The 26,875-nt window shown below is 66.1% G+C and overlaps 9 protein-coding genes across 9 annotated transcripts; 5 read left to right on the top strand and 4 right to left on the bottom strand.

The window, feature by feature from the left end:
- Nucleotides 1–6,640: 6,640 nt before the first annotated feature.
- Nucleotides 6,641–8,883, bottom strand: Q8F55_003815 (uncharacterized protein; the record flags this gene model as incomplete). Its single annotated transcript, XM_069352344.1, has 6 exons — nucleotides 6,641–6,662; nucleotides 6,709–7,205; nucleotides 7,303–7,427; nucleotides 7,488–7,579; nucleotides 7,654–8,002; nucleotides 8,880–8,883. The coding sequence occupies 6 exons, from the start codon at nucleotides 8,881–8,883 to the stop codon at nucleotides 6,641–6,643; spliced, it is 1,089 nt and encodes a 362-aa protein (XP_069209762.1).
- Nucleotides 8,884–11,257: 2,374 nt separating this feature from the next.
- On the bottom strand, nucleotides 11,258–12,625 carry Q8F55_003814 (uncharacterized protein; the record flags this gene model as incomplete). Its single annotated transcript, XM_069352343.1, has 2 exons — nucleotides 11,258–11,992; nucleotides 12,218–12,625. 2 exons carry the CDS (start codon nucleotides 12,623–12,625, stop codon nucleotides 11,258–11,260), a joined length of 1,143 nt encoding a protein of 380 aa, XP_069209761.1.
- Nucleotides 12,626–18,282: 5,657 nt separating this feature from the next.
- On the bottom strand, nucleotides 18,283–20,278 carry Q8F55_003813 (uncharacterized protein; the record flags this gene model as incomplete). Its single annotated transcript, XM_069352342.1, has 6 exons — nucleotides 18,283–19,113; nucleotides 19,150–19,251; nucleotides 19,304–19,485; nucleotides 19,520–19,847; nucleotides 19,881–19,996; nucleotides 20,050–20,278. 6 exons carry the CDS (start codon nucleotides 20,276–20,278, stop codon nucleotides 18,283–18,285), a joined length of 1,788 nt encoding a protein of 595 aa, XP_069209760.1.
- Nucleotides 20,279–20,455: 177 nt separating this feature from the next.
- On the top strand, nucleotides 20,456–20,998 carry ERV1_2 (Flavin-linked sulfhydryl oxidase of the mitochondrial IMS; the record flags this gene model as incomplete). Its single annotated transcript, XM_069352341.1, has 2 exons — nucleotides 20,456–20,698; nucleotides 20,777–20,998. 2 exons carry the CDS (start codon nucleotides 20,456–20,458, stop codon nucleotides 20,996–20,998), a joined length of 465 nt encoding a protein of 154 aa, XP_069209759.1.
- Nucleotides 20,999–21,214: 216 nt separating this feature from the next.
- On the bottom strand, nucleotides 21,215–22,336 carry Q8F55_003811 (uncharacterized protein; the record flags this gene model as incomplete). The annotated part of the gene is made up of 3 exons (XM_069352340.1): nucleotides 21,215–21,439; nucleotides 21,486–21,646; nucleotides 21,682–22,336. 3 exons carry the CDS (start codon nucleotides 22,334–22,336, stop codon nucleotides 21,215–21,217), a joined length of 1,041 nt encoding a protein of 346 aa, XP_069209758.1.
- Nucleotides 22,337–23,022: 686 nt separating this feature from the next.
- Nucleotides 23,023–23,394, top strand: Q8F55_003810 (uncharacterized protein; the record flags this gene model as incomplete). The annotated part of the gene is made up of 2 exons (XM_069352339.1): nucleotides 23,023–23,308; nucleotides 23,354–23,394. The coding sequence occupies 2 exons, from the start codon at nucleotides 23,023–23,025 to the stop codon at nucleotides 23,392–23,394; spliced, it is 327 nt and encodes a 108-aa protein (XP_069209757.1).
- A 405-nt stretch (nucleotides 23,395–23,799) lies between these two features.
- Q8F55_003809 (uncharacterized protein) lies at nucleotides 23,800–24,597 on the top strand (the record flags this gene model as incomplete). The annotated part of the gene is made up of 1 exon (XM_069352338.1): nucleotides 23,800–24,597. One exon carries the CDS (start codon nucleotides 23,800–23,802, stop codon nucleotides 24,595–24,597), a length of 798 nt encoding a protein of 265 aa, XP_069209756.1.
- A 647-nt stretch (nucleotides 24,598–25,244) lies between these two features.
- On the top strand, nucleotides 25,245–25,814 carry Q8F55_003808 (uncharacterized protein; the record flags this gene model as incomplete). The annotated part of the gene is made up of 1 exon (XM_069352337.1): nucleotides 25,245–25,814. The coding sequence occupies one exon, from the start codon at nucleotides 25,245–25,247 to the stop codon at nucleotides 25,812–25,814; it is 570 nt and encodes a 189-aa protein (XP_069209755.1).
- Nucleotides 25,815–26,052: 238 nt separating this feature from the next.
- On the top strand, nucleotides 26,053–26,688 carry Q8F55_003807 (uncharacterized protein; the record flags this gene model as incomplete). Its single annotated transcript, XM_069352336.1, has 1 exon — nucleotides 26,053–26,688. One exon carries the CDS (start codon nucleotides 26,053–26,055, stop codon nucleotides 26,686–26,688), a length of 636 nt encoding a protein of 211 aa, XP_069209754.1.
- Nucleotides 26,689–26,875: the final 187 nt, after the last annotated feature.

Here is a 26,875-nt window from a genome sequence, read left to right as displayed (position 1 = left end):
GCCTGCCTGCCTGGAGGGAAGGCCAATGTGGGGTGGTGGGGTGGTGGGTGGATGGGTGGTTGGGTGGTTGGGTCGAGGGAATCAAACCGAGGTTGGTCGTCGTGCGCCTTTTAGCCTCGCGGCTCGCTCGCTCGCGCTCTCGCTGGGAAGGATGGGTGGGTGGGCACTGGGCGTCGGGCCAGTTTTCACACCAAACGACGACGACGAGGGGGGGCGAGGATACACAGACGCCGGTGGCAACAAGCTCTGTACGTGTACGACTGATGAGGTGCCTGGTGGGGTATGGGTGGGTGTACGTTGCAGGTAGAGTCTGGGTTTGGGCTGGCTACTGCAAGGATGATGATAGCTTTTGGGGGGATTGTGGTGGGATGAAGAAGAAGATGAAGAAGCAATGGTGAATGTGGGGAATGCAAAATGCCAAGTGGGATGGACGGACGGACGACGGAGGGAGAACCACGAGGATGCGCCGGTTGGCGGCTCCGGAGTGTAACGTGTAGCAGCGGGGTGGGATCCGGTGGGATCGAGTGGTTGAGTGTGTGAGGCGAGGCGAGGCGATGGCGGCGGGCGGCGAGGCGAGGCGAAGTGGGTGGGTGGGGTGAGTGAGTGTGTGCGGGGTGCGTGCGTGTGTGCGTGCGTGCTCGTGCGGTGCGTGCGAGCGAGCAACAAGCGCAGTGCAGCGCAGCGCAGGGGCGGGTGGAATCCTATCAGCGGCGGCGGAGGCGGCGGCGTCGCGTCATGCTGCTGCTGCTCGCCTGTGTGCTTGCTGCCTGCCCCGCTGGGCAAAGCGTGGCCGGCCAGGCCCTGTGGCACCCCACCCTTTACACCCGCTGGTTGGCTGGGCGGCCACCCCTGGCGGCCATTTTTGTCACCGTACTGTCTCACCCGACACATGGCACCCATCCACCCGAGCCTGCACATTCTATGCATGGCGCAGCCTCCCAGTGGCACCGAGCACTGCGACGCACCACGCGCAAAATAAAAAATAATACATGCACGGCCAGCGGCGGTGGTATGGGCCCCCGGGAAATAAACGCCAGCTGCGCGTTTCGGATTTCCCACCGCTGGGCGTGTGTGGCCCCGACCGACGCCGCCGAGCCTGCCGCCACCGACGGCGAGCTTTGCGGCGCGGACGTCTTCTTTTCGCGTTTCCGCGCAGCGGCAGGACAGGCAAGGACGTGTGCATTATTATTTCTGGCAGCCGCCGCATGCACGCCAGGTGCGGCGCGCAACGAGAAAAAACGGACCCGAAAATAAAGACCGCCGAGCTTGGGCGCCCGCCCCGCCTCGCGCGGGCCCACAAAGACGCGGCACCACGCGTCTTTTCTGCCCCTCCCCGTCCGCGATTCTGGGCGGGGGTGTGCACGCGGTGGCGCCGTCGCGCTGCGTGATGCGTGGAAAAATTGCTTGCCGCTGGGGGTCCTTTGGGCACGTGGCGGGACCAAGTCGCCCCGTGGTTGTTGGCCGGATTCCCGAGGGCCTCACGCGCTCGCATCCACCCGTGCCGCGCTCTCGGGGCGCGGTAACGCGAACCCATGGGCCTGGGTGGCGAAGTGTGGCGTGGGGAGGTGGTCGCATCTCGGTGGTTGGTGCTGGATGGCTGGATGGGTTGGAGGCTGCCTGGCGGGCTGGGAAGTGATGGGGGCGACCATCCGTCGGCGTACTGCCGTTCTGTGCGTCCATCAGCCTGGAAAACAACCTCGAACAGCGGTTTGCATCTTGATGGACTCGAAGAACATATACCGTTGTGTGGTGCGATGCTTGTCGTCACCAGTGACGTGCTGGGCGGACGAAGCACACCCCGTTGTGGGACCTCGGGCCGGGTCCTCACTTTGGCGCCGGGTGGCCTCCATCCGCATGTAAAAGACGTACCAAGCAGTGGTTAGGGTCTTCATGGACCCGAAGCGCATAAAATGCTACATGGTGTGCTTCTTGTCGTTTCTGGTGACCTGTTTGTGGACGAGGCAGCACTGGCGGTGGAGCCTCGGGCCAGGTCCTCACTTTGGCGCCGGGTGGCCTCCATCCGCATGTAAAAGGCGTACCAAGCAGTGGTTAGGGTCTTCATGGACCTGAAGAACATAAACCGCTATACGGTGTGCTTCTTGTCGTCTCTGGTAGAATGCTGGGATGGCACATCAGCAATCCGAAACTGCCACCTCCACCCACCAAGCCCAGCTTCGCCGGCTGGGCTCCATCCACCTTCACCGCCCAGACAAATCATCGGATTCACTTACCTGGGCCTGTACCCAGCGTCTCCCACTTTGGTGCACGCCTCGCATGTACTCGTCGACCGCAACGCTGGCCCACGGCAAATCCGCGGCCCGCTCCACACGCCAAGAGACATCGGCTCGCCGCATCATCCCTACCGCCCTGTGAGCCATGCACCATGCTTCGGTCTACGTACCTGTTATAATGAAGAGTGGTATCCGTAGTATCTTGCGTTACCTCACACGGCCGATGGAGGGGAAAGTGGCCGAAAGGGAATCTTCGTCTGCCACTGTCAGCCCGACACTTGGATCCCCCCTGACGTCCCCATGTTCTCCCAAGTCGTGCACCATGCCGTGACTTACTTAGCTGGAATCTATTCCAATCCTCCCCGATAAGCAGCGCCAGGTTTAGCGGCACGATGGGGGCGATTCTGTCCCGGCGGGTTGGTACCGGCGCGGGTCCGTCCCACCGCACAGTCCCCAGTGTCGCTGTCTCATCCTTTCGAGGGGCATTCGGTGCTGTTCTGCGTCGCTCGGGGCCCAGAGGCTAGCCAGCGATGAGAGTTTCGAACTAAGATCAAGCGCAGTCGCCCACACCTTGCCGCTGGCGGGGCCGGGAGGCCAACGGGCCTCTCCTAAACATCAGCCACCAGCGTAAATACGTCGCTGTGCCCGCCTCACGCTGTCTGCAAACGTTTCTTTAGCCAGAACTCACCCGAGATCTGCCACGCCGCGCCATACGTCCTCTGCGTCACAGGCCCAGCCGTGCTGTCTCCGTGCGCCGGTAACGCGGAAGCGCAGGCCGCTAGCTCCAGCAGCGGTTAGTAGCAGTGGTTACTGACCTCCCGAGCTGAAAAGTCGCTAGCTGTAGAGCCGTACGCACCCGTGACGTCTGCCGAGGCAGGCAAGCAGGCCAAGCGCTCGCTTTTGACGTTGCGAGCGGCGGTTTTCCCGAGACGGGCTCAGTCTAGTCTCGGGGCTGCCGAGCTCCATCCGCCAGCAGGTTTGCTCGTGCATTCCTCGCCCTCCCTCGCCCGTGGCAGAGACGACCTGCCATGCGGACCCAAGTGCCCCACCTCGCCTCGCGACACGCTGCGCTGAAAATACAACACCCATTGCGGGGTCTCAATGATGCAACGAGTGCCTAGCAGATGTCCCCGTGTCCCCGACAATGACGTTATTGCCTGCTGGGTGATTAGGAATGGCGGACGGCGCACACGGCGCACAAGGTTCAATGTAGGTGCGGCATGGCATGGCCGTGTGTCAGCGGGCTCATGGCCGTGTATCTGGGCCTGATTGCCGCGTGCGTGGTGCGTGGTGCATGGTGCGTGCTGCGTGGGTGCTTGCAGTGCCTCTAGTCGAGAGAGAGGACCAAGTGCCGCCCGTACACGTCCCACTTGCGGCCCACCTCGACTCCCACGAAATTGATCAAAGTGCGACCCACTCCCCCACGCACCCACCCCCACTGCAACCAGCTCCACCGATAAAGACGCGCGGTCCAGACTCTGCGTGCCCAAGATCAAGATCCGTCCGCGGGCCGGGTATGCAGAGGAACACGGCACCGCCGGGCGTGCTGCTGGCGGTCGTTACGGCACGGCGCTAGCGGCCACCGCGACCACGTGTATGCCTCGGCGCCGTCTCGGAGCGGCGGACGTGGCGGCGCCGGGGTGGGGCTGCCTGGCCGCGCCACCACGCCGAGGTGATGCGGATGTGACGCAGCGAGATCTGGTTGTTGGTGCGTGCTCCTCCCCGGCGCGGACGCCGCTCCGGGAAAGCAGGCAGAGGACCGCCGAGCCGGGAGGCACATGCCGTAAGCTGCCGGCATAGTGGCACCCGGCTCCAGAGTGACTACAACGCCGAGATCTGTGTGTCGAGTGGTCTGGTCTTGCGAGCGGGTCGTGCAGTGCCGCGCGGCCGTGGGGAGGGGAGGGAAAAAAGCGGCGAGGGAGGGGTGAGAACAGCGCCGTTCGCTGCGCGACGGAACGGCCGGCCCACCCGAGTCTGGATCGCGGTGGGGCCAGGCGAGATCTCATGGCGGCGGGTGAGGCGGCGAGCTCGAGTCTGGCGGGTGGGCTGTCGCCGGGTCGACCTCTCGCTCGAGTCGATGGCGGCACTGCTGAGCGTCGCTGTGGAGTATGGCGCGGGGACCTTGCTCTCAGTCAGCCTCGGGGAGGGAGGGACAGCGGGCGGCGGACAGCTCGAACACCTTGCCACGGCAGCACCTCCCACCGCCCCTCCACCTCGGGGCTCGGGTGCCACATTCCAAGTAGCCCGCACGGCCCGGTCGACGTCCAGCGCGACTGCTGCCAGGGCGTGTTTGCCGCGTGCTGACTCCGAACGGCCACTTAATCGACAAAGAGTCTCCGCAGCCGAGGTGCCAGGCACGGCGTGTACGGCATCCCCCCCGTGGCAATTGCGTGTCTGCCCCTCGCGGGCTGGCTTTTCATCGAGGCGCACATGTGCTCTGTGCTCGATTAACGCACTGTACCTCGATTAATGCAGTACTCTCCCTCGATTAATGTGCATTCGCTCTGCTTATCACTCTGTCTCCTCTCAAGCTGCTTGCACCCCGTAATTGCGATTCCACGGCCGATGGTGATGGGCCGGCGCCCTGGCTACGACACCTCTCCAGTGACGGCCTGCCGCCTCGCGTCGAGCGAGGCGCACATGTTTCTGCTCTCGCTCGTGCTCCAATTACCTCGCTTCCACGACAATCACGAACTGGTTCTGGGCGAGCCCTCGGGACGACGCACCCCTTCCCTTACCCGTGGCCTGCCGTGTCCCCGGCGTGCGAGCCGCTGTTGGATCGAGGCTATTGAGGGAAGGTACAGACGCCTACATCAGCAACGTCGCTTGGTCAAGACAGCTCGCTGGTACAAATCGGCAGGCTCCCGCGATTTCGCTCGAGCAGCTGACGATGCGACGCCGGATCGGGTATGTGGACACACACTCGAGTCACTGTGATGGACCCCGCAGCCACCTGTCGCAGGCCACTCACCTCACGAGCCTCCCGGCTCAGTTGCGATGACTCGCTGACATCTCAGCAACCACTGATTTACAACCCCGTGTGCACGCCGGCATCTGCTACCCCGGCAACGGCAGTCACTGACGATGTCATACGCGAGTGCTAACCCATGCCCACGCAGCTCTCTCGTCCCTCCGTTCGCCGGCCCCTCCGCCGTCCATCGGTGCCTCCTCCCCTCTCCCTTCCCATCTCCTTCCCTCCTCCTCCCTCCTCCTCCCTCCTCCTCCTCAACGCCGCCAGCGTCACCCCCAAGCGGGCACTTACTCAGCAAGCAGAGTGCGTAGGACCGCCGACCCGAGCACCAGCCAGGCCCAGCACCGTGCCTCCAGATATTCTCCGCCCAGGTCCCCGTCGTCCCGTCCACTTGAGGCTCGATGCCCCGCCGAGGCTCGTCTGCGCGTACATGTCGCAGGCATGTCACGCTCGGGCTCCGCATGCTCGCTCCCAGGGACGCTGGCGCAGCGTACGCGACAGGCAACGAGGGGCAAGCAGGCGACGAGCGCCTCGGACACGCTGGCATGCAGCTGCGCTGTTGTCTGAGCACGACTCAGCCCTGCCACTACCCTGCTGTGTCTCAGTACCACCGCTCGGCTGGACGCCCCCGCCCGGCTGCCTCGAGACTCAACTGACGCTTCACTGCCAGAGCGGCGATGTCTCTCGAGATGGTGGCGACTGTTTGCCTGCTTGCGCCGATGCGCGCGACTTCTCTGGTGCCCGACCCCTCACAGGCGTCAGGCCTCTTGATCTCCAAGCTGATGTGGTGGCAGAGCGACCGTTCGAGGGCCAAGGAACGCGTTTGGGCGCGGCCAACCCCAGACGCGCTTCTGTCTCTCGCGGCCGCGCTCAAAGCGCTCCTCCACCAGATCCCCGAGGCGGACCCGCCTTTGCCTGCCTACGCGTGGCGCACGGCGACATCCGGGACTGCGCAGCGCTGGCCGAGGCGGTCGAGGGCGCGTCGGGCGTCGTGCACTTCGCCGCCGGGTCGCGCGTGCTGTGGTGGTGCCTTGAAAATTGACGAATGCCATACTGGTCACGGTCTCTGTCCACGTCAAACTCACGACCGATGGCACAGACACCCTCACAGACCAAGGCAGCAGCACTTAACAAAACTCGGTTGCATTATTAACCATATAGTCTATACCGATTCAAGGAATGACATCGAGTGGGCTCGGTTCGCGCCCACCGGCTGGCGTGGTATTACAATCAGATTGGACAAGCACGCGGGGAGTTGGCGGTGTACACATATGTTGACAGGGGGGGGGGGGGAGGGAGGAGGGGTATGCTCGGGGGGGCAGAGCAGGACTCGGAACTCGGAGAAGGAGGGCAAAGCGGGTAACGCGTCAGGTCAGGCAAACGCCAGACTGCCACGAATCCACTTGGTGGCGACGTTGGTCTTCAGCCAAGCCATGCTTTATCTCCTGATAGAGTCGTACCTGGCCATGTCAGCTACTAAAACCGCTTCGTTCTTGCTTGACTCACGTAGGAGGGATCTCGGTGGCACCCGCCGTGTCCGTGTCGACAAACGCACCACCATCCTCGTGCACGGTGACAGGGGCAGGAGGAGCCGATGGGCCGCTAGGGCCGGCAGTGGGCGAAGTCACGTTTTGCACGCGGAAGCGCTGAGACTCCTGGTACGCCTCGCGCTGCTTGTCGGACATTTCGGGGCCGGAACCAGTTGCCACAGCCTGGGGGAAAGCGTTGAGGGCCTGAGCACCGTAGCCACCGCCAGCACCGAAACCGGCGTAGCCAGCAGTCGAGGTAGCCGACGACGTGCCGTGCGAGCGGCTCTCGAAGCCGGCATTGCTGTGGGGTCCACCCGACGGGATCGAAACAGGGCCGCCGTACTGGGTCGTCTCCACGCTGGTAGAGGCAACGCCGGCCGAAGAAGGCTGGTAGTTGTAGGGGTCCACCGTGGGCGCACCGGCAGTGTCGGAGAGGTCGATGGCCGCGTGGTTCTGGGGACGAGCAGGGTCGAACTAAAGGGTGGTTAGTCAAGTGACTCAGATGTCTGTGCTCGGCATGCTCGGCCATGCTCGACCGCCTCGCACCCGGCGCCCGGACGACCAAACTCACCATCATGTCGTCAAAGTCGTCGCGGTACGACTTGCGCTTCTTGCGGAAGATGAACAAGACCACGCCGAGAATGAGGATGAGACCAACAACACCGCCGACGACTCCACCGGCAATAGCGCCGACGTCTGTGCACGTGTTAGTCAACTGTCGCTGCAGGGACTCTTTTTCTGTCCAGGTGCACTCACTCGTCTTGGAGCCGCCCTTAGCACCCTCGGTGGTGACAGAGCCGCTGGTCGAAACAACGAGGTTTCCGTTCGCGTCCGTGGTGGTGATGGTGCTGAGGGTGATCTGTCAGCAAGAACTCCGATCACTGTGGTGACACAACGCTGCGTGTCCAGCATCTGTACTCACGTGAAGATGGTCACGGCGTTGCCGCCAGTGCTGCTGGAAGAGGACGGATGGCCGGTCGGGCCAGCAGACGAAGGACTGCCCGACGACGGTCCGCCTGACGGGCCAGCGCTGGAAGGGCCGCTGCTCACAGGCGGCTCGGAAGAAGGGCCGCCCGAGGGGCCTGCACTTGAAGGCGGCTGCGACGTAGGCGTGTCCGAGGGGCTCTCGGAGGGCGGGGCGGACGACTGGGGCGGGGCCGAGCTCGAAGGCGGGGTCGAGGGCTCCTGCGAGGACGAGGGGGGCGGCTGGGACGTGGGCGCGGGGGCCGACGAACTGGGCTCAACGACCGGAGGGGCGGAGGAGGGGGAAGCTGGTCTTGTTAGACTGACTGAAACTCTCGAGCTGTTGCTCATGGTGCGGGGATGTGGGGGGTGGTGGTAAGAGGGGCGAGGAGCAACGCTATCAAAGAGAAGAAGAGTGAGGACGAAAGGGAGTCTGACGACGGCCGCCGCTGGTGGTCCAAAATGTGATGATGCGCAGTGTTGTGTTGGAGGACGAGGGTCGTGCACAAGTTGTCGTCGTCTGTGTGTCGACAACAAGCAACACGACGAGGAAAAGGAGACGAGAGAGCAGAGAGTAGAGAGCAGAGCAGACAAACGACAAGAACAGCGACGACGACGACGACTTGCAGGACGCCAGTCGCGATAGCTGTGCAGTCCAAGTCAAGTCCCTGTCTGTCATCCTTGATCCAGGATTGAATAAATCATTGGCACAGGTCTTGAATGTCTCCGACTGCTCGCTCCTGCTCCTGCTCCTCGTTCGACTCGCCCACTCTGCTCTTCAGGACAAGCCAGCCACTGCGACGACGACGAGGACAAGAGCCCAAAGGTCATCGGAACATCAAGGGAGATCCGAGCACGCAAAGGTGACGCTCGCGCGCCAGTGTCATTGCGCGCTCGTCCTCGCTGCTTCCAGCGACGGCGACTCGCCTTATTCCACAGCCAGCCATCAAAGTCGCGCCACCCAGAGACGGCTAGCACAGCAGTGTCGCCGCCTGCTCCACACGCCAGGAGCGCGAGAGGAAGGACGCCAACCCCAGATTGCGCAGATCTCGCTGCAGGCCAAGCCCCGCCACCCCCTCGCATCCTCGCATCCTCGCCCCTGTTCCCCTCCCTCTCAACACCCCCACACAGAACAAGAGAAGCAAGTGTTGCGCGATCGGCCTTTGGATTCAGATCGGTACGTACCCATTGTTGTTGTTTTGCTTTAAAGAGCACAAGGTCGTGCTAGCTGCGATCAAGTCGACGTCTGGATAGGAGCAGACGCCAGAGACGTGGCGCTGGACGGCGAGGTGAGGGGGGAAGGGAGGGGGGTTGAGCGTGAGCTGAGTGAGCGAAGGGGTTGTTGTGGGGCGCGCGGCGGCGACTGCGGGTTGCAGGCACGGTGTATCGCGTTGGTGTCGAGGGGTGTGATGGGTCGGTAGGTAGGCCTGTCGGTCTATGTGTGCCGTGCTGTGTGCTCTGAACTGATGATTCTACTGACGAGTGCGCGAGAGAGACAACGAACAAGACGACATGCATCAGTCACAACAGTGTAAAAAGGCGGTGTTGTCATGCATGGGCTGGCTGCAGGCTGACGGCTCGCTGACCCCTCTGGGCTGACCCTTGAAGGCATCAAGTTTTTACCTCGGACGTACTACAACTGGCAATAAATGGGGTCAGGCCCTCATACAAATGCCCTAATGCCCTCTCGGCCGCTCAAAGTCGAGACCGCCGCCACCCGGCCTGCTCCGTGCCGCCGCTGGCTGGCCGCTACCTCTTGCCGCTGCCACTGCCGCCAGCTGCCGCCACCCAAAACGTCACTGTTGCAGCATGTGGGCCCGCCGCAAAATTAAGTGATTCGCTGGGCTTTTGCCGCCAGCGGTGCGGGCTACTACGACCATGCATGCGGCCGCCGAGACGGCACGAGCGGGCAAGTGGTAGCGCCGTTACGCTTGGCTGGCGCCGAGCAAGCAAAACCTGCCAGAGGCGTCGCACGAGGTATGTGCGTTACCCCGTGCGGTGGGCTGTCGGTCGCCCGACCAGAGCCCACGAGGCCGTCGCGGGCGTCGCTCGAGGGCAGCTTGTGGAATGTCGAGGGGCGGCTGGCCGTGAGTGCGTGCCGCGGCGCGGCGGATACGACCATGACGACGGTAGCCGCCCCTGCTACCGATTGCATGGTCGCCGTCGTCGCTGCCGTCGTCTGCGGCAGTAGCAATGCAGTGTTCGTTCTAGCAGTGAGAAACCCGCAAAACCCGCATAGCGGTAGGAACGGGTCCTTGGGGGTGTACGACGTCATGCTGGGCGCGGCAGCAGGCGCGGCGATAGTGAGCCCCGGATGGCAGCCATGCCAGCCAGGCACGGAGTCTGCACCGGCGCCTGCTGGTCGACAAGAAGTAGCTGTTACGCGCCGCGTCAACCCCCTCAAGAGGCACTGGTGCACGCCGAAACGCACGGGCGGGGGTTACGGTCGCGTCGTGTCCAGTGTTGTTGCATTCCAGCTGCTCACAACGGCCAGGCGCACGTCGCCGATAAGTATGCCCTGGGGCGGCGCGGAGTAACCCCTACCCGCTTCGGACCGAGTCGGCGCCCTGCCACCCTCTCGTGGCACAAGCTCTGACCCTCGCGAGCGTGCCCTCGGCAAAAGACAGCAAGCGCCAAGGTCACGCCGACGCCGCCGCCTCCCTGTCTGCGCCTTCGCCGCCGCCTTCGCCGCCGCCTTCGCCGCCATGTCCTCGCCCTCCGCTGAGCGCTCGGCGCAGAACAGCACTGCGCACGCCCCCGCCAAGCCCGCAGCGCCGGTGACGCAGGCGACGCCAGCGGCTTCGGACCCGTCCGCCGCGCAGAGCTCGCACTGGCGGGCGCGAGCCGCGCGCCCGGCGACAGCCCAGTCGCCGGCCGGCGCCGACCTCGGCGAGTCCGACTTCCCCCCCGACTCCCCCCCGCCCCGACAAGGCGGCGCCACGCTGGTGCGAGGTATTGTTCGCCGGCCGGCGGGGGGGCGCCGAGGCGAGGCGCGCGATACGTCAGATTCCAGCGTTTTGAGGCTGCGCCACGGTCGGTGTGGCGCCGCGCCGGCTGACACACTGGATAGACGATAGCCTGTGGGTATTGTTCAGCGGCGGCAGAGGCCGTAGTGCGTACCCACGAATGCTGCATGTCTCTACGCCGCAGCACCCGGACTGGCAGGTCGCAGTCGTCCAGTCGCCGCCGCGCCGCCCCGCCCCGCCGGCGAACCCCGTCCCGAAACAGAACTCGACCATGCCAACCAGCCAGCCTGGTTTCACTACAGATCTCACCTGCCTCACATTCAGTTCGGCCTCATTCAGTTCGGACCGATCGCACCCTCGTTCCTGCAACGTATACATGTATCCTAACATGGCTAATTCATTGACATTGTCGTGACGGGGGCACGCAGCAATTCGACTTCTAATTTCAAAACCCGAGGGCAGAGGCCATGGGCGCGGGTGGGGTGCGAGTGACGGGAGCGTGAATGGCGCCACACTTGCACACAACAATGGGTGTTGGTGTTGGCCGGATCGTGTTGGCCGGATTGTGCCACAGACTGCGTTCAAACGCCCGCCGCGCTAGTCACGGCGGTCGCGGGGTCCTCTGGGGCTCGGAGATCGCCCCCCGCGAGCATAGTAGTCGCGCTCGTCCTCGCCATCGCGGCGGGGCCACCCCGACGCAGGGTGAGGACGCATCGAGTAGTGGGGGTCGAACGGCGCGGTTTCGGGGCGCTGGGCGTACGGCGGCGGAGCGTGGTGGTGCGGAGGGGGAGCACCGTGGGCTCCCGGAGCCGGGCCTGGGGGTGGGTGACCAGGGTGATGCGGGGGGTAGTGCACAACGACGTGCGGGTGGTGCGGCGCCGACAGTGGAGGCGACGGGTAATCGCTGTCCGAGGGCCCGTGGCGCTGGTGCTGCTGCCCCCAGCCACCAACCGATGCGCGACGGTCGCGCTCGTGGCGCTCGCTGCCGGACGAACGTGGCGGACGGGGGTATGGGTGGTGCCTCTCGGCGTGCGGCTCACGCCCACCGTGGGGGTGAGCCTCACGGTGGTCACGGCGGTCGCGCGCGTCCCGCGGCGGAGGGGCGTAGTAGTGCGTCGGCGGCGCCGACAGCGGTCCCTCGTGTGGACCACGGGGCATGTGCGCGCCAGTAGGAGGCGGTGCTCCGGGTGCCCATGGCCAGCCCTCGCCACCGTGGGCAGGGGCCGTGTACAGTCCAGGTCCGCCTTGGGGGTACTCGCGGGAAGGAGGCTGAGCCGCAGAGGCCTCACTCCACGTCGGGCGACGCTCGCTACGCCTCAGGACCTGCGGCTCCTGCGGGGGGGTGGGGGGGCGCACAGCCGAGTTGGCCAACCTCGTCGACTTGCCCGCGGGTGGGCCACGCTTCTTCTGTGTGGCGGTGAACACACACTCGCGGTTGCTTTCGCGACAACGGTTACAAATGGCGGGGGCGCCTGGTTCGGGGGGGGTTGCAGCGAACCTTTCGTGAGCGGCAAGGGTCGCAAGCCTTTGTCGTGCGCGAGATTGGTGTGCGCATACCACCATCATGGAAGGGGAGGGACTCGGGGTGGTAAGGGAGCCGAGCTTGGTGGCCTGGGTGTGCTCCGTGGCGCATGTTGGGAGGGAGCTTGGGAGCGAAGGGAGGCTCGCCATGTCCAGGGTGATATGAGTGCCTTCGGGCTCGCTCATCGTGCTCGTGCTGGTAAGGGTCATGCGGGTAGACATGTAGGTCGTGCTGGTACGCAGGTGGGTAGTGCTGGTGCGGACCTGGGAAAGGGTGATGTTGGGGGAACGGGTGTTGGTGGTGGTGGAGAGTGGCCGATGTCGGAGTCGGGGGCTCTGAGGGAGGCCCTGCATATGTCTGGGCATGACGGAGCTCTGGTCGAGGTCGGTGGGGAGCATCACGGTAAGGAGGGGGTGGGCCTTGGTGAGGAGGGGGCGGGGCATGGTGAGGAGGGGGTGGGCCACTGTGGCTGTGCGGCCGGCGGGCTGAGGGCTCGGGAGGGAAGTATTGGGTAGTGGGAGTCGGTTGGGAGGGAACCGACGATACTGTAGCCGAACGAGGTCCGTTGAGTAGAGAGTTGATGCTGCGGCGCTCGTCACTGGGGTTGCGGGCCAGAGGAACGGCCTCGGATGGTGCTGCTGATCCTGGTGTGGCGGAGTACAGCGAGCGGCGGTACTCTGACAGGGGGGGAGGTGCGAAGCTCAGCGGATGAGGGGGTGCACGACGGCTCCTGCCCTCGGTGCTGGGTCGGCTCTTGACCTCTGTATCAGGCTGACTCAGGCTGAGCGTGACAGGAGACCGGTCGTGGTGGCGAGATGACGGCGGTCGTGGCGAACCTGCGCCGGGGGTGCCTGGCGTGTGAGGGGGCGAGGTGCTGGCCCGGGTCGTGTCGCTCGTTCCACCCGTTACGCTTGATGTCGAGTTGCGTCCGGTTGATGCATTGCTGCCCTTGTCGCTGATACGCAGCAGTTGAGTGAGAGGGGGGAGTGATGGGGACGACATGGCGGAAGGGGGGGAAAGTGGAGTGTGGTCGGACGGGTCCACCCTTATGGGGAAATGACTCTACGTGCCGGTTGTGTACTGAGCGGCTGGGCTGTACCAAGACGGCGGCCGCGAGCGGTTTCTGCTACGTGCTGCGGACCGAAAGAGCAAGCCACTAGAAAAGCTTGCTGCTGCCAAGCACGTCGAGCGGGCAGTTGACAGGGGGTGACGGACGGCTGACGGACGGTCGGTCGGTCGGGTCGTGTGGCGCGGCTGCAGACCGAATCAGTGCCGATAGACGACGACTACTGGGCGTCAGGAGGCTGGGCGAGTCTCCCTTCTGAGAATAATGGTTATGGCGTTGCAGTGGAGATGGTGGCGGTGAGCTGGCGGTCGCTGATTGTTGTTCTAGGCGCCTTGTTGTCTCGATCAACGCGTTGTACTGGGTTACGGAGACGGCGGTGGGCGCAGATATCAGCAAACTGGGTGATGGTGAAAGAGTTGTTAGAGAAGAGAAGAAGATACGGGGCGAAGGTGTGTACGGCGAGCCAGAGCTGCGAGCGCGAAGACGTGAGGAGGTACCCTATGTCAGTGCATGCTGGGCAATGATTGTGTCTGTCTCCTGCGATCAAGGTACCAGAGGCTTGGGGTGGCCAGGGCAGGTGGGCCGGAGGGCTGGGACGGCTGCAGGGAGGGCAATGCAAGCATCAGTAGTCGTCGGCGGTGGCTTGGAAAAGAGGCGGCAGGGTTCGGTGTAACAAGCAGCGACCAAGGTTGTGTTCGAGATGGGTTGGGGCCGGTGGCGTCGAAGAGTGAGAGTAGGGGGGGCACGGCACGAGGGCGAGCTGCGTGGCGCACGCAGCGGCACGCAGCTCGGAGGGAGGGAGGGAGGACGAGCAGAGCACGAGCAGGAGCAGCCGGTCGGCGCCAGAGCGACCATGGAGGATTTGATGATTTGATGACACTACGGAACAATTGTTCAACCAAGGAGTATTCAAACGCAAACAGGTTGGCTTTCGACGACTCAGGGGGAGGAACAATGACAGGAACAGGGTAAGAATACAAGGGGCACGTCCAGGAGCCAGGAGAGACCGAGGCAACCTGCAACAGAGTTTACAATGGCGCCGGTGGGTCGCTAGCGCGTTGCCAGAGCGACTTGTCGATTGCTTTGGGTGCGTTTGGTCCGAGGCGGTTGGCGGCGGCACGGCGGCAGAGGCGCAGCGGCGCGGGGGGCAGTTGGCGGCGGGCGGCCGGCGGCGGCGGCGGAGGCGGCAGGCGGGGGCGGCTGCTGGCTGGCGGCTACGGGACGGACCGACCGACGCTACAGCATGGTATTGTGTTCCTGACCTATGAGTGCGTCTACCAGCTGGATTGACACTAATCGAGTTGCGAGTGATGGTGGGTGTCGCTCGCTCGTTCACGGTGGGCGGCGGCGGCGGCGTCCCTCTGCGCTGCGCTCCCTCGTCTTCACACGCACGCTGCGGGAGATCCACGTCCCCCTCCGGCACCTGGGCGCCCTTGCTCATAAACAAGCTCCGCGACGTGCCGCATTCCACAAACGGCGGCACAACAAACCCCGTCGTGGAATCCTTGGCCCAACCTTGGCCCAAACCTTGGCTTGGGATCCCGGCCGGTGTCCAATTCATGCACCTCGCAGACAATAATAGCCCCCGCAGACAGACAAGGTTGCTGTAGTCGGCGCCGCTGAGCCCAAACCAATGGCACCCAAGTAATTCACGCATGTGCTGGGTGCGATTGAATCGGATCGAGGGGAGTTGGCTAAATCCAGCCGGGCACGCGGCCGCGTCGCGTAAAGCCGAGCCGAGCATATGCATCCACGCGCGCTTGTACGAGGCCGCCGGGTACAGCTCCCCCCCCAATGCTTGCCGCAGCCTCACATTGACGCTCGTTTCGCATCCTAGTGGGGAGAGTCGTGGCTTGGTGGCAGAGAGCGAGACATGGGGATGGGATCCTGATGGATGCCTGCGCAACCGGCCGGCACGACGTCCAGCACGTCACTCATTTACCGTGCATGGCGTCAGCCGTTCCTTTGGAACGAGATTGCCCTGGCCGCGAGCGGCAGCTGCTCCTGCAGCTACATCATCCCGAGCGGCGTCAGACGAGTGGCTGGGCCGGCGGCGGCTGGCGGGTGGGCGCGGCGCGGCAGGGCGGGGCGGCGCAGTACCGTGGCGTGGCGTCCTTGTTGCTCCGTCTGGCGTCTGTCTGTCAGTCTGTCGAGCCGTGGCCGAAACAAGGCCTATCCCTTCCGGGTCAGGTCTGCGCCGTCTGCGCCTCGTGTCATTCAGTCGACGCAACTCTAAATCCTGCCGGACGCCACTTTGTCGAAAAAAAAAGTGGCGTTTCCTGGCCCAACCGCTGGCTCCAACTTTGCCATTGAGGAGTCAAGGCCGGACAGGGACGTGGCGCACAGTGCATGTGTGTGTCGGAGCTAGGGTGACGACAGATGCCAGGGCGGCCGGGGGAGGGAGCGAGCTGCCTGCCTGCGCGCCCCAACTGACCGACGTCGGCTGCCTGACGGCGACCCAGTGCCACCGAGGGGCGACCGAGCCCACTGCGGGGTACTAACCTGAGGGCTGCGCCGAGCACACTGGGCCCGGCGTCATCGACGATGCCGCCAGCCCCAACCCCATGGAACTGGTGCGCACCCAAACCTTGGCTCGGCGACCGACCCTCCCTGCCTGCCTCCTGCCGGCGGGGCGAGTCCGAGGGTCCGAGGGTCCGGGGGCAGCAGTTAAGAGTCCGAAGTCAAGTCGAACGCCGACGTCGGTGAAAATATAGTGCCTGCCGCCCAGCAATACAACAAGGTTTGGCGGGGTCTGCGGTCTGGGAGTCTGAGCGGAGCAGCCCGCAGACCGGCAGCAGACAATCGGCGCGGCGACTGGCGACGGCGTCTGCCGGGGGGATTGTCGCCCGCCATCCCTCCCCCCGAAAATCCGCACCTGCATGCCACATGCCGCGAGCGCTCCGGCGACGGACATTGGCGTGCGCTCCCGAGCGGCCCTCCCCTCGGCCCTCGGTGATGCCCCCTGCCCTGCCCTGCACGGATGCGATGTAGTGAGACCTGCAAGACCTGCAAGACCTGCAAGACCTGCAAGACCTGCGCTACTAAGCGAGAAGGTGCGGCGTGGTGCTCGCTCGACAGTGCGAGAGCGATCACTGAGCGACGAGCGAGCTAGAACATAGCCAGAAGCCGGGAGGGAGCTCGCCGGGAGCTCGAGCCGAGACATGATGCCATCCAGCGGTGTGGTAACTGCTGTTTACGACAGGGGTTACGTCAGGCGGTATTCCGGGTCGCCTGTTGTTTATCGGGTATTCAGAGCGCTCGTCTATCTGCATGGGTGTGAGGTACGCGAGTGCGCCGGCGGCAGACGCCTCGACGCCGCGGTGGAGATGGTCCCGCCCTCGACGGCTCGACGCGCAGCAGGCGACGACAGTGAGCCAGCGACGACAGCGAGCCAGCGACGACAGCGACCACACCACGATGGCGACCACGACGACCCGGATAAAGCCCGGGACTGGGTTGTTCTGTGCTTGCTGACCATCGCCCGTCGGTGAGGCGGCGCCGCTGGCCCTGATCAGCGTGCTGCCGGCGGGCTGGTTACCGAAAGCGACGAACAATGGGCCAAGGCAGGGGGGAGGGGAGGGGGGCAGGGACGAGGCTGAGACCGGTGTGTGCCACGCTTGCTCGCTGCTCACTCGCCTCTTTCGCTCGCTTGCGTGCCGTCGGATGCAAACGGCGGCTCTGCGGCAGCTCGCCGACTGAATGCAGTGTATCGGATCTGCATTCACTCAATTGTCGTCCGCGGCGCGGACGAACCGACGCGCGTGGCGCCATTCGCCATTCAGCCTCTGTTTGCTGCGGTCACCCCCGACGACGCCGACACCGGCAGGCAGTCACGGCGGCGGGCGGCGCTCGTCGCCGCTACATACGTGGGCGGAGCAGCGCCCGCCCGCGATCACAAGCCCGCTGCCCACTCGGCCCACTCGCCCACCCCAGTGTTTGATGGGCACGCCATAGCCACCAGTGCGACGACTGCCACTAGCCCGGCGCCAGCGCGCCAGTGCAGACCGCTCCGTTTCACGCGCGGATTCTCCGAGATGCAGATCACACTGATGGCGGCGAGCGGGGCCGCTGCCGCTGCCCCCGCCACGCCGCGTCGATCACGTCCGCCGGAGTCGGGTCGTGGGAATACTGACTTGCATCGCGCCGACGACACACTTGGTAGCACCGACCACCGACACCGAGCACCGACACCGAGCACCGAGCACCGAGCAGGTCGGCGTCTAGTCCACTTCGGGACGCGATGCCGCCGGCCGCCGTGCATGTGGGTGTGTGTATACGCACGCGACGCGGTATGCTCGCGCCGGGCCCTACTATTGACGGCGGCGACGGCGCGTCGACCAAGGTTTGGCGCGCTTCCATTCCACGACCAAACCTTGTGCTTGTTCCCGCGCCGGGAACACGCTGCATAACCTTGCGTGGATGCATGTTTGGTCGCCGCTGCTGTCAGCACGTCACCGAGGGTCTGTCTCGTCGCCTCGGTCTCGCGCTGCTGATCAGGCCGAAGCCAGGGACGGAGGGACGCGCTAAGCGGCGGCCACCCAACGCCGCCGACGACGCGGTCAAGGGAGCGAGCGCCGGCGACAGCGCTCGCTCGTGCCGGCCACTGCCTGCCCACCTGCTCGTCGCTCATCAATGCCGATGGCCGCGCGCGCCACCCACCCTCAGTCCACCCTCAACCCACCCCTCGAAGGCCCAGGCTAGGCTCACAGCCTAGCGCGCTTTACACGCACACTCAAGGGTGTGGCAGGTGGCAGTCTGATCATGGCGTTCATTTAGGATCGGGCCCGAGGGAGTTGCGAGGGTCGGCGAGCAGCGAGCATCCTCCGACGTGCTCGACAAACAACGCGCGCGCACTACGACGCGACAGTCCGAGCAAGCAAGCGCGCGTACATGCACCTAGCCACCTGCGCCGCGCGGTACCGTTCACTACCGTCGCCACACAGCGACCACGACCATGCCCGCGACCACACCCCCGCCGACAAGACACATATGCCATAGAACCATGATCCAATACAATGCTACATGAAACCAGTGCTATGTCGCAGCTAGAACAAACGCGTCCAGCAGTGCCCACGCGGCACAAGCAATCTCGGTGCCGTACGGCTCGAGCGTAGCGTGCGGCACACTGGTGGGGACCCATAGTGGGGGGAACGGCTCGGCGCCAGACATAATCGCCATGGTGCGCAGCCCGGCGCCCGAGGCCAGGACGACGGCGCGCAGAGGTGCTGCAGCATTGTCCCGGGCAGCGACCGCTACTGCGAGGCTGATGGCGTCGGCGACCGCCTCGCCAATGAGAAGCCAGTGCAACCACGTCTTGGAAGCGGCGGGGAGTCGGGTGTCGAGCAAGTGTGACGCCCCGGCCGCGAACAACGCGACGACCCGCACGCCGAGAAGCAGGGCACGGACGGACCACAGGCCCCTGTTCTCGAGCACGATGCCGCGCGGTCGCGGGGCGTAGTCGTTGTGCTCGTCGGGCAGTTGTCCAGGCGTGATCTGGGGCGTCGTTCCAGAGCTGATCCCCCAGCCGGAGAAGAGCGACTCGAGGCCAGTCTCGTCCTGCTGCCGGGGCTGGGGGAACATGCGCTGCCGGCCGACACCGAACGTCTGCCAGTCGTCTGTCGGTGTCCCGGGCGCAGGCGACGGCTCCCAGTCCATCGGCTCGCTCTCGTCACGCGGCGCTGCGCTGTGCGACGGCTGCCCGAAGACTGGCTGCGGAGGCTGCTGCGGCCCGTTGCCGAGCGAGAGGCCCGAGAAGCTTGGAGGGGCAGGTGCCGGTGGGGACGCCGCCGATGTCATGTCCGGTCGCACGAGCTTGAGGGCGACAGGCTCCTTGAGCCGCAGTTGCGAGTACGCGAGCAGGACCGCCTTGACGTCAGCTACCGAGCAGAACGGCGTACCCACCACCACGTCCACGAGTGACAGGTAACCAAGCGCGCTCCACGACGAGCGCGCGAGCAAGATTGCCCCAGCAATGCGGGCAGCGTACAGCGCGACCATGGTCCCCTGTGCCGTGTCAGCTGACGATGCCGCAGCCCACGCGAGAGCTCCCACTCACGACCCAGAGTCTCCGCCCCTCGACATGCAACTGGCCGCGGCTCTGCGCGCGGCGCAACCACGTCGGGTCCCACGCCGCCCAGAGCAGCGACACGGCGTAGAAGGCGACAATGGCCCACGGGGCAGGCACGCCAGCGACGGTCGCGGCCCATATCCTTCCTCGGGTGCCCGGCGCAACAGTAGCTGTCGTCAGCCCCGCACTCGCAGCAAAACCCACCTGCCAGCCCCAGCGCCCACGACCCCACCGCGCCTAGGAGGAAGAGCCCCCCGCGCGCCCTCCATACCGCGACCTCTAACGCCGTCGGCGGCCCGCCGCGCGGCACGTACACGCCATTGCGCCCCTCGGCGCCCACGCCGTTGCCGTTGCGCCGTAAGTCGCCGCGCCGCAGCGCATTCCCCCACGCCTCGGCCTGTGCGCGGTGGTCGGCCTTGCGGAGCGCCTCGTCCACGCCGCCCTGGCACGACGCGCACACCTGCGGGTAGCGCGCGTACAGGCTCTCGACGTAGCGCGGGAGTTCGGCCTCGAGCTGGGGGTATGCCGGGTCCTTCCGTCAGCTCAGCGTGCAGACTGAACCCACCCTCTCGTCGGGGAGATAATTGCTCAGCAGGTTCATCACGAGCGTCTGATTTGTCAGGCAGTTGCGGCAGAACGGGTTGGTCGAGGTCGGCGGGAGACGTGCCGACGATGGGCCGGCTGGTTGGGGAAGTCAGCGCTCTCCTTTGCACCATCGAGCACACTGTACCCACCGCGTAACTCGAAGCTGCGGCGATTCAGCGCGCTGTTGCGCATCGCCGGGTGATCCGAGACAATGTTGCCCGCGGCGTCTCTCGTGTTGAGGCAGCCGCACGCCGAGCACTGCCAGGACGACGTGCGCCCCGTGCTCGTGCTGGGCCCGGCGGCGGCCGCGTCCCCGGGCGCGAGGCAGTAGAAGCACTGCTGCGTCCTGGCGCGGTGTCGGAGCAGGCCCATGGGCATGAGTTGTGGTGGTGTGGTGAGTGTGATGGTCGAGTGGTGAAACTTGACGATGTTGGGTGGCGAGTCTGTCGTTTGCATCGTCATTGGCGCGAACTTGCTTTGTCGTCCGATCCCGAACATTTCAACGACGCCGACTTCACCACCCATCACAAACCAACCACCCCACCACCCACCGCCATGTCCTTCGGATCAAGATCAACCAAGCCCCCGTCGGCGCTCATGTCGGCGGTGCGCAGGCGCCCGTTCGCCCTCTTCGGCCTGCCGTTCCTCTCCATCGTCGTCATCTCGAGCTTTGCGCTCAAGACGTTCACCCAGACACGGTACGACCTCAACGACCAAAAGGTGCAGTCTGTCACCAAGGAGGACGAGCTGGGCATGAGCAAGGAGCGCAAGAAGGTCGACATCAGGGAGGAGTACTATGTGAGTGGGGCGGGGCGGGGTGGGCGTGCAGACGTGCAGGCGCGCAGCCGGCCGAACGAGGTCGACTAACCCGCCCAGCGCCTCAACGCACCCCCCGGCACGCTGTCAAGCAGCAGCGATGACTCGCTGTCCGCGGCCCCCGCGCCGCCGAAGAAAAAGTTCTCGATGGCGCCCACGACCAACGACGACTACGAGCCCGTCCGCGTGCCCCGGCCCGCGGGTGTGCCCGAGTGGGGCGGGATGCGCGCCGGCCCAGATGCCCCCATCAAGGGGCATCGCAAGGAGGACCGGTGGGTGTAGGTGGTGGGCGAGGTGGCCAGGAGAGGTGACAAGAGAGAGGAGAGAGGGAGAGGAGAGGGGGGAGGGACGGGGTGGGAGAACCGACGGAGAGCGAAGGGAGAACCCACGGCACGCACAACACACTACAACTAGCATATGCATCTAGCTCGACTCTGATATGCGTACATGCGTCTACCCAGTCTACGACAGCGTCTACACCACCGTCTGCCCCACCGCCTACTCGCGGTTGAGAAAGTCGAGGCCGCGCGACTTGCACTCGAGCAGCTCGCGCTTGTCCTCTGGGAGGAGCAGCTGCTCGAGGCTCTCGATGACTTTCTCGTCCTCGACGCCCTCGTGGAACTCGTACGGGACCCACTTGTCCTCGTCCTCGCGCTGCTGCGTCGCCCACATCTTGTTGCGGAAGTCTTTGAGCGAGCCCGAGCCGTCGTTGTTCGCGTCGTCCTGGCGAGTCAGCCCTGGGCTTGGTCGCCAAATCCACCACACTCACAAGCGTCTTCGGCAGCGGCTCGCGCTTCGCCGCGGCCCTCTTCTTCTCCTCCTCGTCCTGCCGCAGCGAGCCGCCGCGGTTGCGGACGTCAAACTCGTCAAAGTAGTTGAGCGCCGTGCGGAACTGGCTGACCTTGCTGACGGGGTGGAGGTGCAGCGCGCCTGGCTGTCAGCATGACCCCCCACCACACACCCACCATCATGGATAATGCCGGAAAAGTACGTCGCCGCAGACGTGACGGGCACGGCCTCGGACCTCAGGCGCATCTTGTCGCCCCACTTTGGCTCCTTGTCCTTCTTGTTGCGCTTCTCGCGGTCCTCGGCGCGGCGGTATCCGCCGTCGACCTCGGCGTGACCGTTCGCGACGTCGGGCACAAACTCGAGCTCCTTTGCGCGCTCCTCGCGCCAGACCTTGGGGTCGGCGTCGACGGGGATCTCAATCTCGACGCGGCCGACGCCTTCCTTGACGCGCGCCGTGATGCGCTTGCCGCGGTCCGCCGCCCACTGCGGCACCGAGAGCGAGCGGTGCTGCAAGGGGTACTGGAACATCTGGAGGGTTGGGTCGAGCGCCGTCGACAGGTAGACGGGCAGGCGCGCGACGACCTCGTCCTCCTCGGCGTCGTCCATGTCGAGGTCGGGTGGGAATGGCCGGCTCTGCAGGTCGGGGAGCACGGGCGACCCGGGCCGCGGATCCCGCCGGGGCGGCACGTACATGCTCGATGGGCCGGGAACGTCGCGCGCTCCGGCGTCGGCCTCGGCGGTGATAGTCTCGCCGCCGTACTCGCTCCCCTCGGGGGAGTCGATGATCGAGTCGACCACCTCTGTGAGCTCTCCGCGCGCGACTCGGGACATGGGTGGGGGTGGGTGGGGTTTGGGTGATGGTCAAGAGTTGAGCGGGCCGAGTGACGACAGAAGTGGAGGAGGTTTCGAAGATTTCTCAGAAGTGCAGGTGTCAACAAGGAGATTGGGTGGTTTGTAAGTGGGGAATTAGCGGAAGCAAACTTGATTAGAATAGTGAGTCAAGTGGTAATGCCATCACGTGGTCTCCTACTGCTGCAGATCGCCGAGTGTACGTTGCGATGGCATGTGCATAGTGAGGGCATCTGGTATCGCACAGGGAGGTTGGCAGCGGCTGCTCTTGACTGATGAAGACTTAGAGCCGAGCGCCCATGCAATGCGTGTGGGACAGTTGAGAGCAGCCCCATTGTGTCACTACCATGTGGCGTCACCACGGCAATCGTAGCCGCAGTCACCGGATCGTCAACTCCTCGGGTTCCAGTATCCTCGGGCGCCACAGTGACGATGGGGCGAGAGCACAAGGGCGGCGGTCTTGGCCTTGCACGCGAGGGCTGGGCAGATAAGATCACCAGGGCGGAGGGCGGAGGGCGGTGGGCGGTGGGCGTAGTGGGACGACGATGTCGGCGAGAACCGCGCTGGGCCACTCGAACGACCAGCATCGTCCAAGACACCAGACTAGAAGACATAAGACCTCGACTGGTCGGACGAGCAGCAGCCCCCACCACCCGGCCCACAACACAATGACAGAAACCCTGCGCACCGTGACCACCGCGCTCACCGCAACCCTCACCTCGTTCCTCTCCCCGCTCCTCCTCTCCCCCCCGAGCAGCCACCACACCGGCCTCGACCTGTGGCTGCACGCCGACGCGCCGCGGTTCTACGACATCAGCGAGCGCGAGTTCGTGTGCCGCCGCGTCGAGCCGCACTGCGCGTGCTGCGCCGAGGGCGAGGCAGAGCTGTGCTGCGTCGGCCCGGGGCACTGCGCTGCCACAAGCGGCGACTGCGCCGTCGTGAGCTCGCGCGGGGGTACGTCCCCTCCACTGGGTGGTTGACTGCGCGCTGACGGGACAGCCGGTGCGGCCGTGGCCGTGGGTGAGGGCCGCGCCCAGTAGCCGCACGCCGCGCTGCGCTGCACGTGTGCCGGCACGTGCCGGTGTAGAATAGTTGTAATATGCCACCTGTCCCTGCTGCATCGCTGTACCGGCTCGCGACCAGCCGGAGTGCATGCCCCCTCGTGCAGCTCCAGGAGCACTCGGGCGAGCGACTGCAGCGGGCGATCACGGCGGGCGGCGAGCGCCACAGTGGCGCGAGTGTGGCGTTTTCGTCGTTCCTCGTCGTTCCGCATCGTCGTCCGGCGCGGCCCGACGTCCGACACGCCCAGTCGTCAGCGATGGCGCAGCGCAAACGTTCGTCAGAGCGCTCGTTTCGGCGCGCGACGCACGGGCGGGCGAGCCCGCACTGGCCGCACTGGCCGCCGCACGATCTGGCCCGGCGCACTCTCACACCACATACTTATCATGCTGTACGCTGTTGGCCATGTCCTGGCCAAGCGCGGACGACAGCACTACGACAACGACAACAGCGACGACTACGACGAAATGAGCGCCATTGGTAGGTGTGGTATGCGGCCGACCGCGCTGACGCCAGAACAAGTCACCCCCGCCCCCACCGCCCCAGCCGTCCCCGACATTCCCAAGGAGTGGGCCGCACAGCTCGAGGCCGTCGCGCAGGCCCGCGTCGCGACCGAGGCCGCCGAGGCCGAGCCCGCCGCCCCTCCGGCACCTGCTACCGCCCCGACGCCCGAGGCCCCGAGCGCGCCCAGCGCCGCCGCCGCGCCGGGCCCGCTCGACCCGCCCGCGTCCTGGGCGGCGCAGCTGCGCGAGGTGGCGACGCACACGCACCCCGCCGACCCGGACGCGGTGGGCACGTCGCCCACGGGCCCGACCGCCATCCCCGAGCCCGAGGCGCTCCACCGCGTCGACAGTGCCGACCTGCGCCGGCGGCACTCGGCGCACCACCACCACGCGGGCGACGCGCCGCACCACCACCACGACCTGGCGCACCCGCTCCAGGAGATCCGGTACCACGCGCACGCGGTGCTCGAGGCGCATCCCGCGCTCGCGCGGGCCGAGGAGCGCGTGGCGCACGGGTTCAAGGAGGCGGGCCACTCCATCGAGGTGGCGCTCGAGAACTCGGCCGGCGTGAGCGGCGTGTGGTTCCCCACCGTGCCGGACGGGTTCGAGACCGAGCCCGCGGCGGCTAAGGCCGCGAAGACGGAGGCGAGGGCGGCGCTCAAGGAGTCGCATGGGCACTGATGGCGCCGAGTTGTCATTCCCCCGCCCCTTCCGCGACGCCCACGGGGCCGTTCTCCATTGATTCGTATACACTGTACCGTAATGCACTGTTGGGTTGATAGCGAGTGGGCGGGTCTGGAGACGCAGCGGAGGTGGAGACGGACGTGGGATCCCGCCGGCGCCGACGCCGCCGTGCCGGCTGCGTACTCCGACGCCGGTCTCTGCGCCGCCAGCCATCTCCATCTCCGTGCCGCGCTGTACACACTCCCCGATACATACTCGCGCGCAGGAACTCGCCGAGATAAGAGCGTGGGCGGCGGGCACAGGGCACAGGCAGGCAGGGCCCGCGGGGTGGCCACGCAGTCGCGGCCCGGTCGATCGGTTTGGAGCAGGTCGCGGCTCGCGGCTTATCTTCCAGGCCGGTGACGGCCGGTGACGTGGGCTGGCGCGGCGGCGGCGGCGGGGCGGGGCTGGTTGTGGTGCGGGCGTGCAGTGGCGAGCGCGGTGTGCATGAGCTGAGGTGCATGGTACTTAAGCGGGCTGCGGGGGGGCTGGGGTGCAGCGAGAAGTACGACCTCAACGGCACAAGACACAAGCAAGACAAGGCAAGTGCCACCTCCCGCCCCGCCCGCGCTCGCCACTGACTGGCCAGACACCACACCCACACCATGTCCGCCAACCGCACCGACCCCACCTCGCGCCAGCACGGTGCCCAGCCCGCGCACAACGCGAAGCACGCGCCCGCGCCCGCGCCGGCCGAGGCCATCCCGCCCGGCTTCGCCGCCGAGCGCAACCGTACCCGCCGCTTCTCAGAGCACAGCGACAGCTCCGAGCCCGGCTGCCTGGAGCAGGGGGGAGCCACCACGCGCGGGGCGGACCGGGCCAACAAATCCCTCAGCCACGACTTTGACACGCTCATGTCCGACCTCGGGTGGCACATCGACCGCGCGGGGCAGAGCGTGAGCGACACGTGGAGCAGCGCGGTCGACGACACGCACGCCGCGCTCCCCGACCTCCGGGCGCACTGGGACGCGCTGTGCGCCAAGGTCGGGAGCCAGTTTGAGAGCCTGGGCGCGGCGCGCGGGAGCAACGAGGCCGTCGAGGCCGTCCGCGAGCAGACGGGCACGGCCGTGCCCGTCGCGGGCGGGCACGCGGCGCGCTCCCACTCCCCTCCGAATAGCGAGGCGCGCGCCGAGGCGTCGGCTCAGCGCACGACCGGGAGCAGGAGGCTCGTGTAGGCGCGGGCAGCTGGCCGTAGTATAATATGATGCAAGATGCAAGCCGCCAGTGCACACGCATACCCGGGTGCCGGCGCCAGCGCCACCTGCGCCGCGCCATTTCCCACCGCGACGTTGGGGACGCTCGCACGGCCGTCGACGCGGGCGGCTTCTCACGCAGCGAGCCGGGCAGGCTGGCCGGCTCGAGCAACGCAGCTTGATCCCCCGCGCCATGTTGTAGACGCTGCAACAACGCACAATGCACCTCGACCCGGCCTCGGCCTCGACCTCGGTAGCGAGCAGCCGCTCGGCCTCGCCCGCGCCGTCCGACCCCCCCAGCCCGCTCCTCCAGCCAACGGGCAACCCGTACCCCAACCTCGAGCACCTGCGCGCCTCGCGCCCGTCGTCGCCCCTCCCGCCGCTGGACGCGCTCACGCCGCCGACCGAGGCCCACGGGCCATTCGAGAACCTGCTCACCGCGGCCGCAGCAAAGCTCGACACGGCGCTCCTCGTCGCGAGTGAGCGGAGCCACGCGGCGCTCGACGACGCGGCCCACGCCGCTGAGAACGCGCCCGCGCTCCGCGGCCGCACCGAGGCTGCGAGCGTTGTGATTACCGGCGTGGGCATGGGGCTCGACGGCGTGCTCGCCGGCGTGAGCTGGATGCTGGGCGCTGTCCTCTCTGGCGTGGGGCGCGGTATCGACCACGGGCTGGGTTTGGGCGTGCCTGCCGAGGGCGGCGAGCCGGCCAAGGAGGCAGCGCCGGGGGAGACGGTGGAGACGCTGTTCGCCGCCGACGGGCCAGACAACCAGCCGCTCGCGCCGGGCGAGGGCGCGGACAAGGCGGAGACACTGGTGCGTGGGCATACGGTCGCCGCTGACCTGCAGACGGCCTGACCCGACGACGGCCTGACACCCCGCGGTGCCCCGCCAAACGTCATCAACGTCCGCTAGCTCCTTCTCCATACACCGCCAGTCTCGATGTAACACTCGCCATGCCATGCTCCTCAGCTCACTTCTGACCCTCACCCTAACCCTCGCCGCCGCCGCCGCCGCCGCCGCCGCCGCCGCCGACCCGGCCCGC

Source organism: Vanrija albida, assembly GCF_041260175.1.
Source record: "Vanrija albida strain AlHP1 chromosome Unknown contig_3, whole genome shotgun sequence".
Classification (NCBI taxonomy): domain Eukaryota; kingdom Fungi; phylum Basidiomycota; class Tremellomycetes; order Trichosporonales; family Trichosporonaceae; genus Vanrija; species Vanrija albida.
Note: the sequence above shows the minus strand (reverse complement) of the source record. Positions and strands in the feature narration are given on the sequence as shown.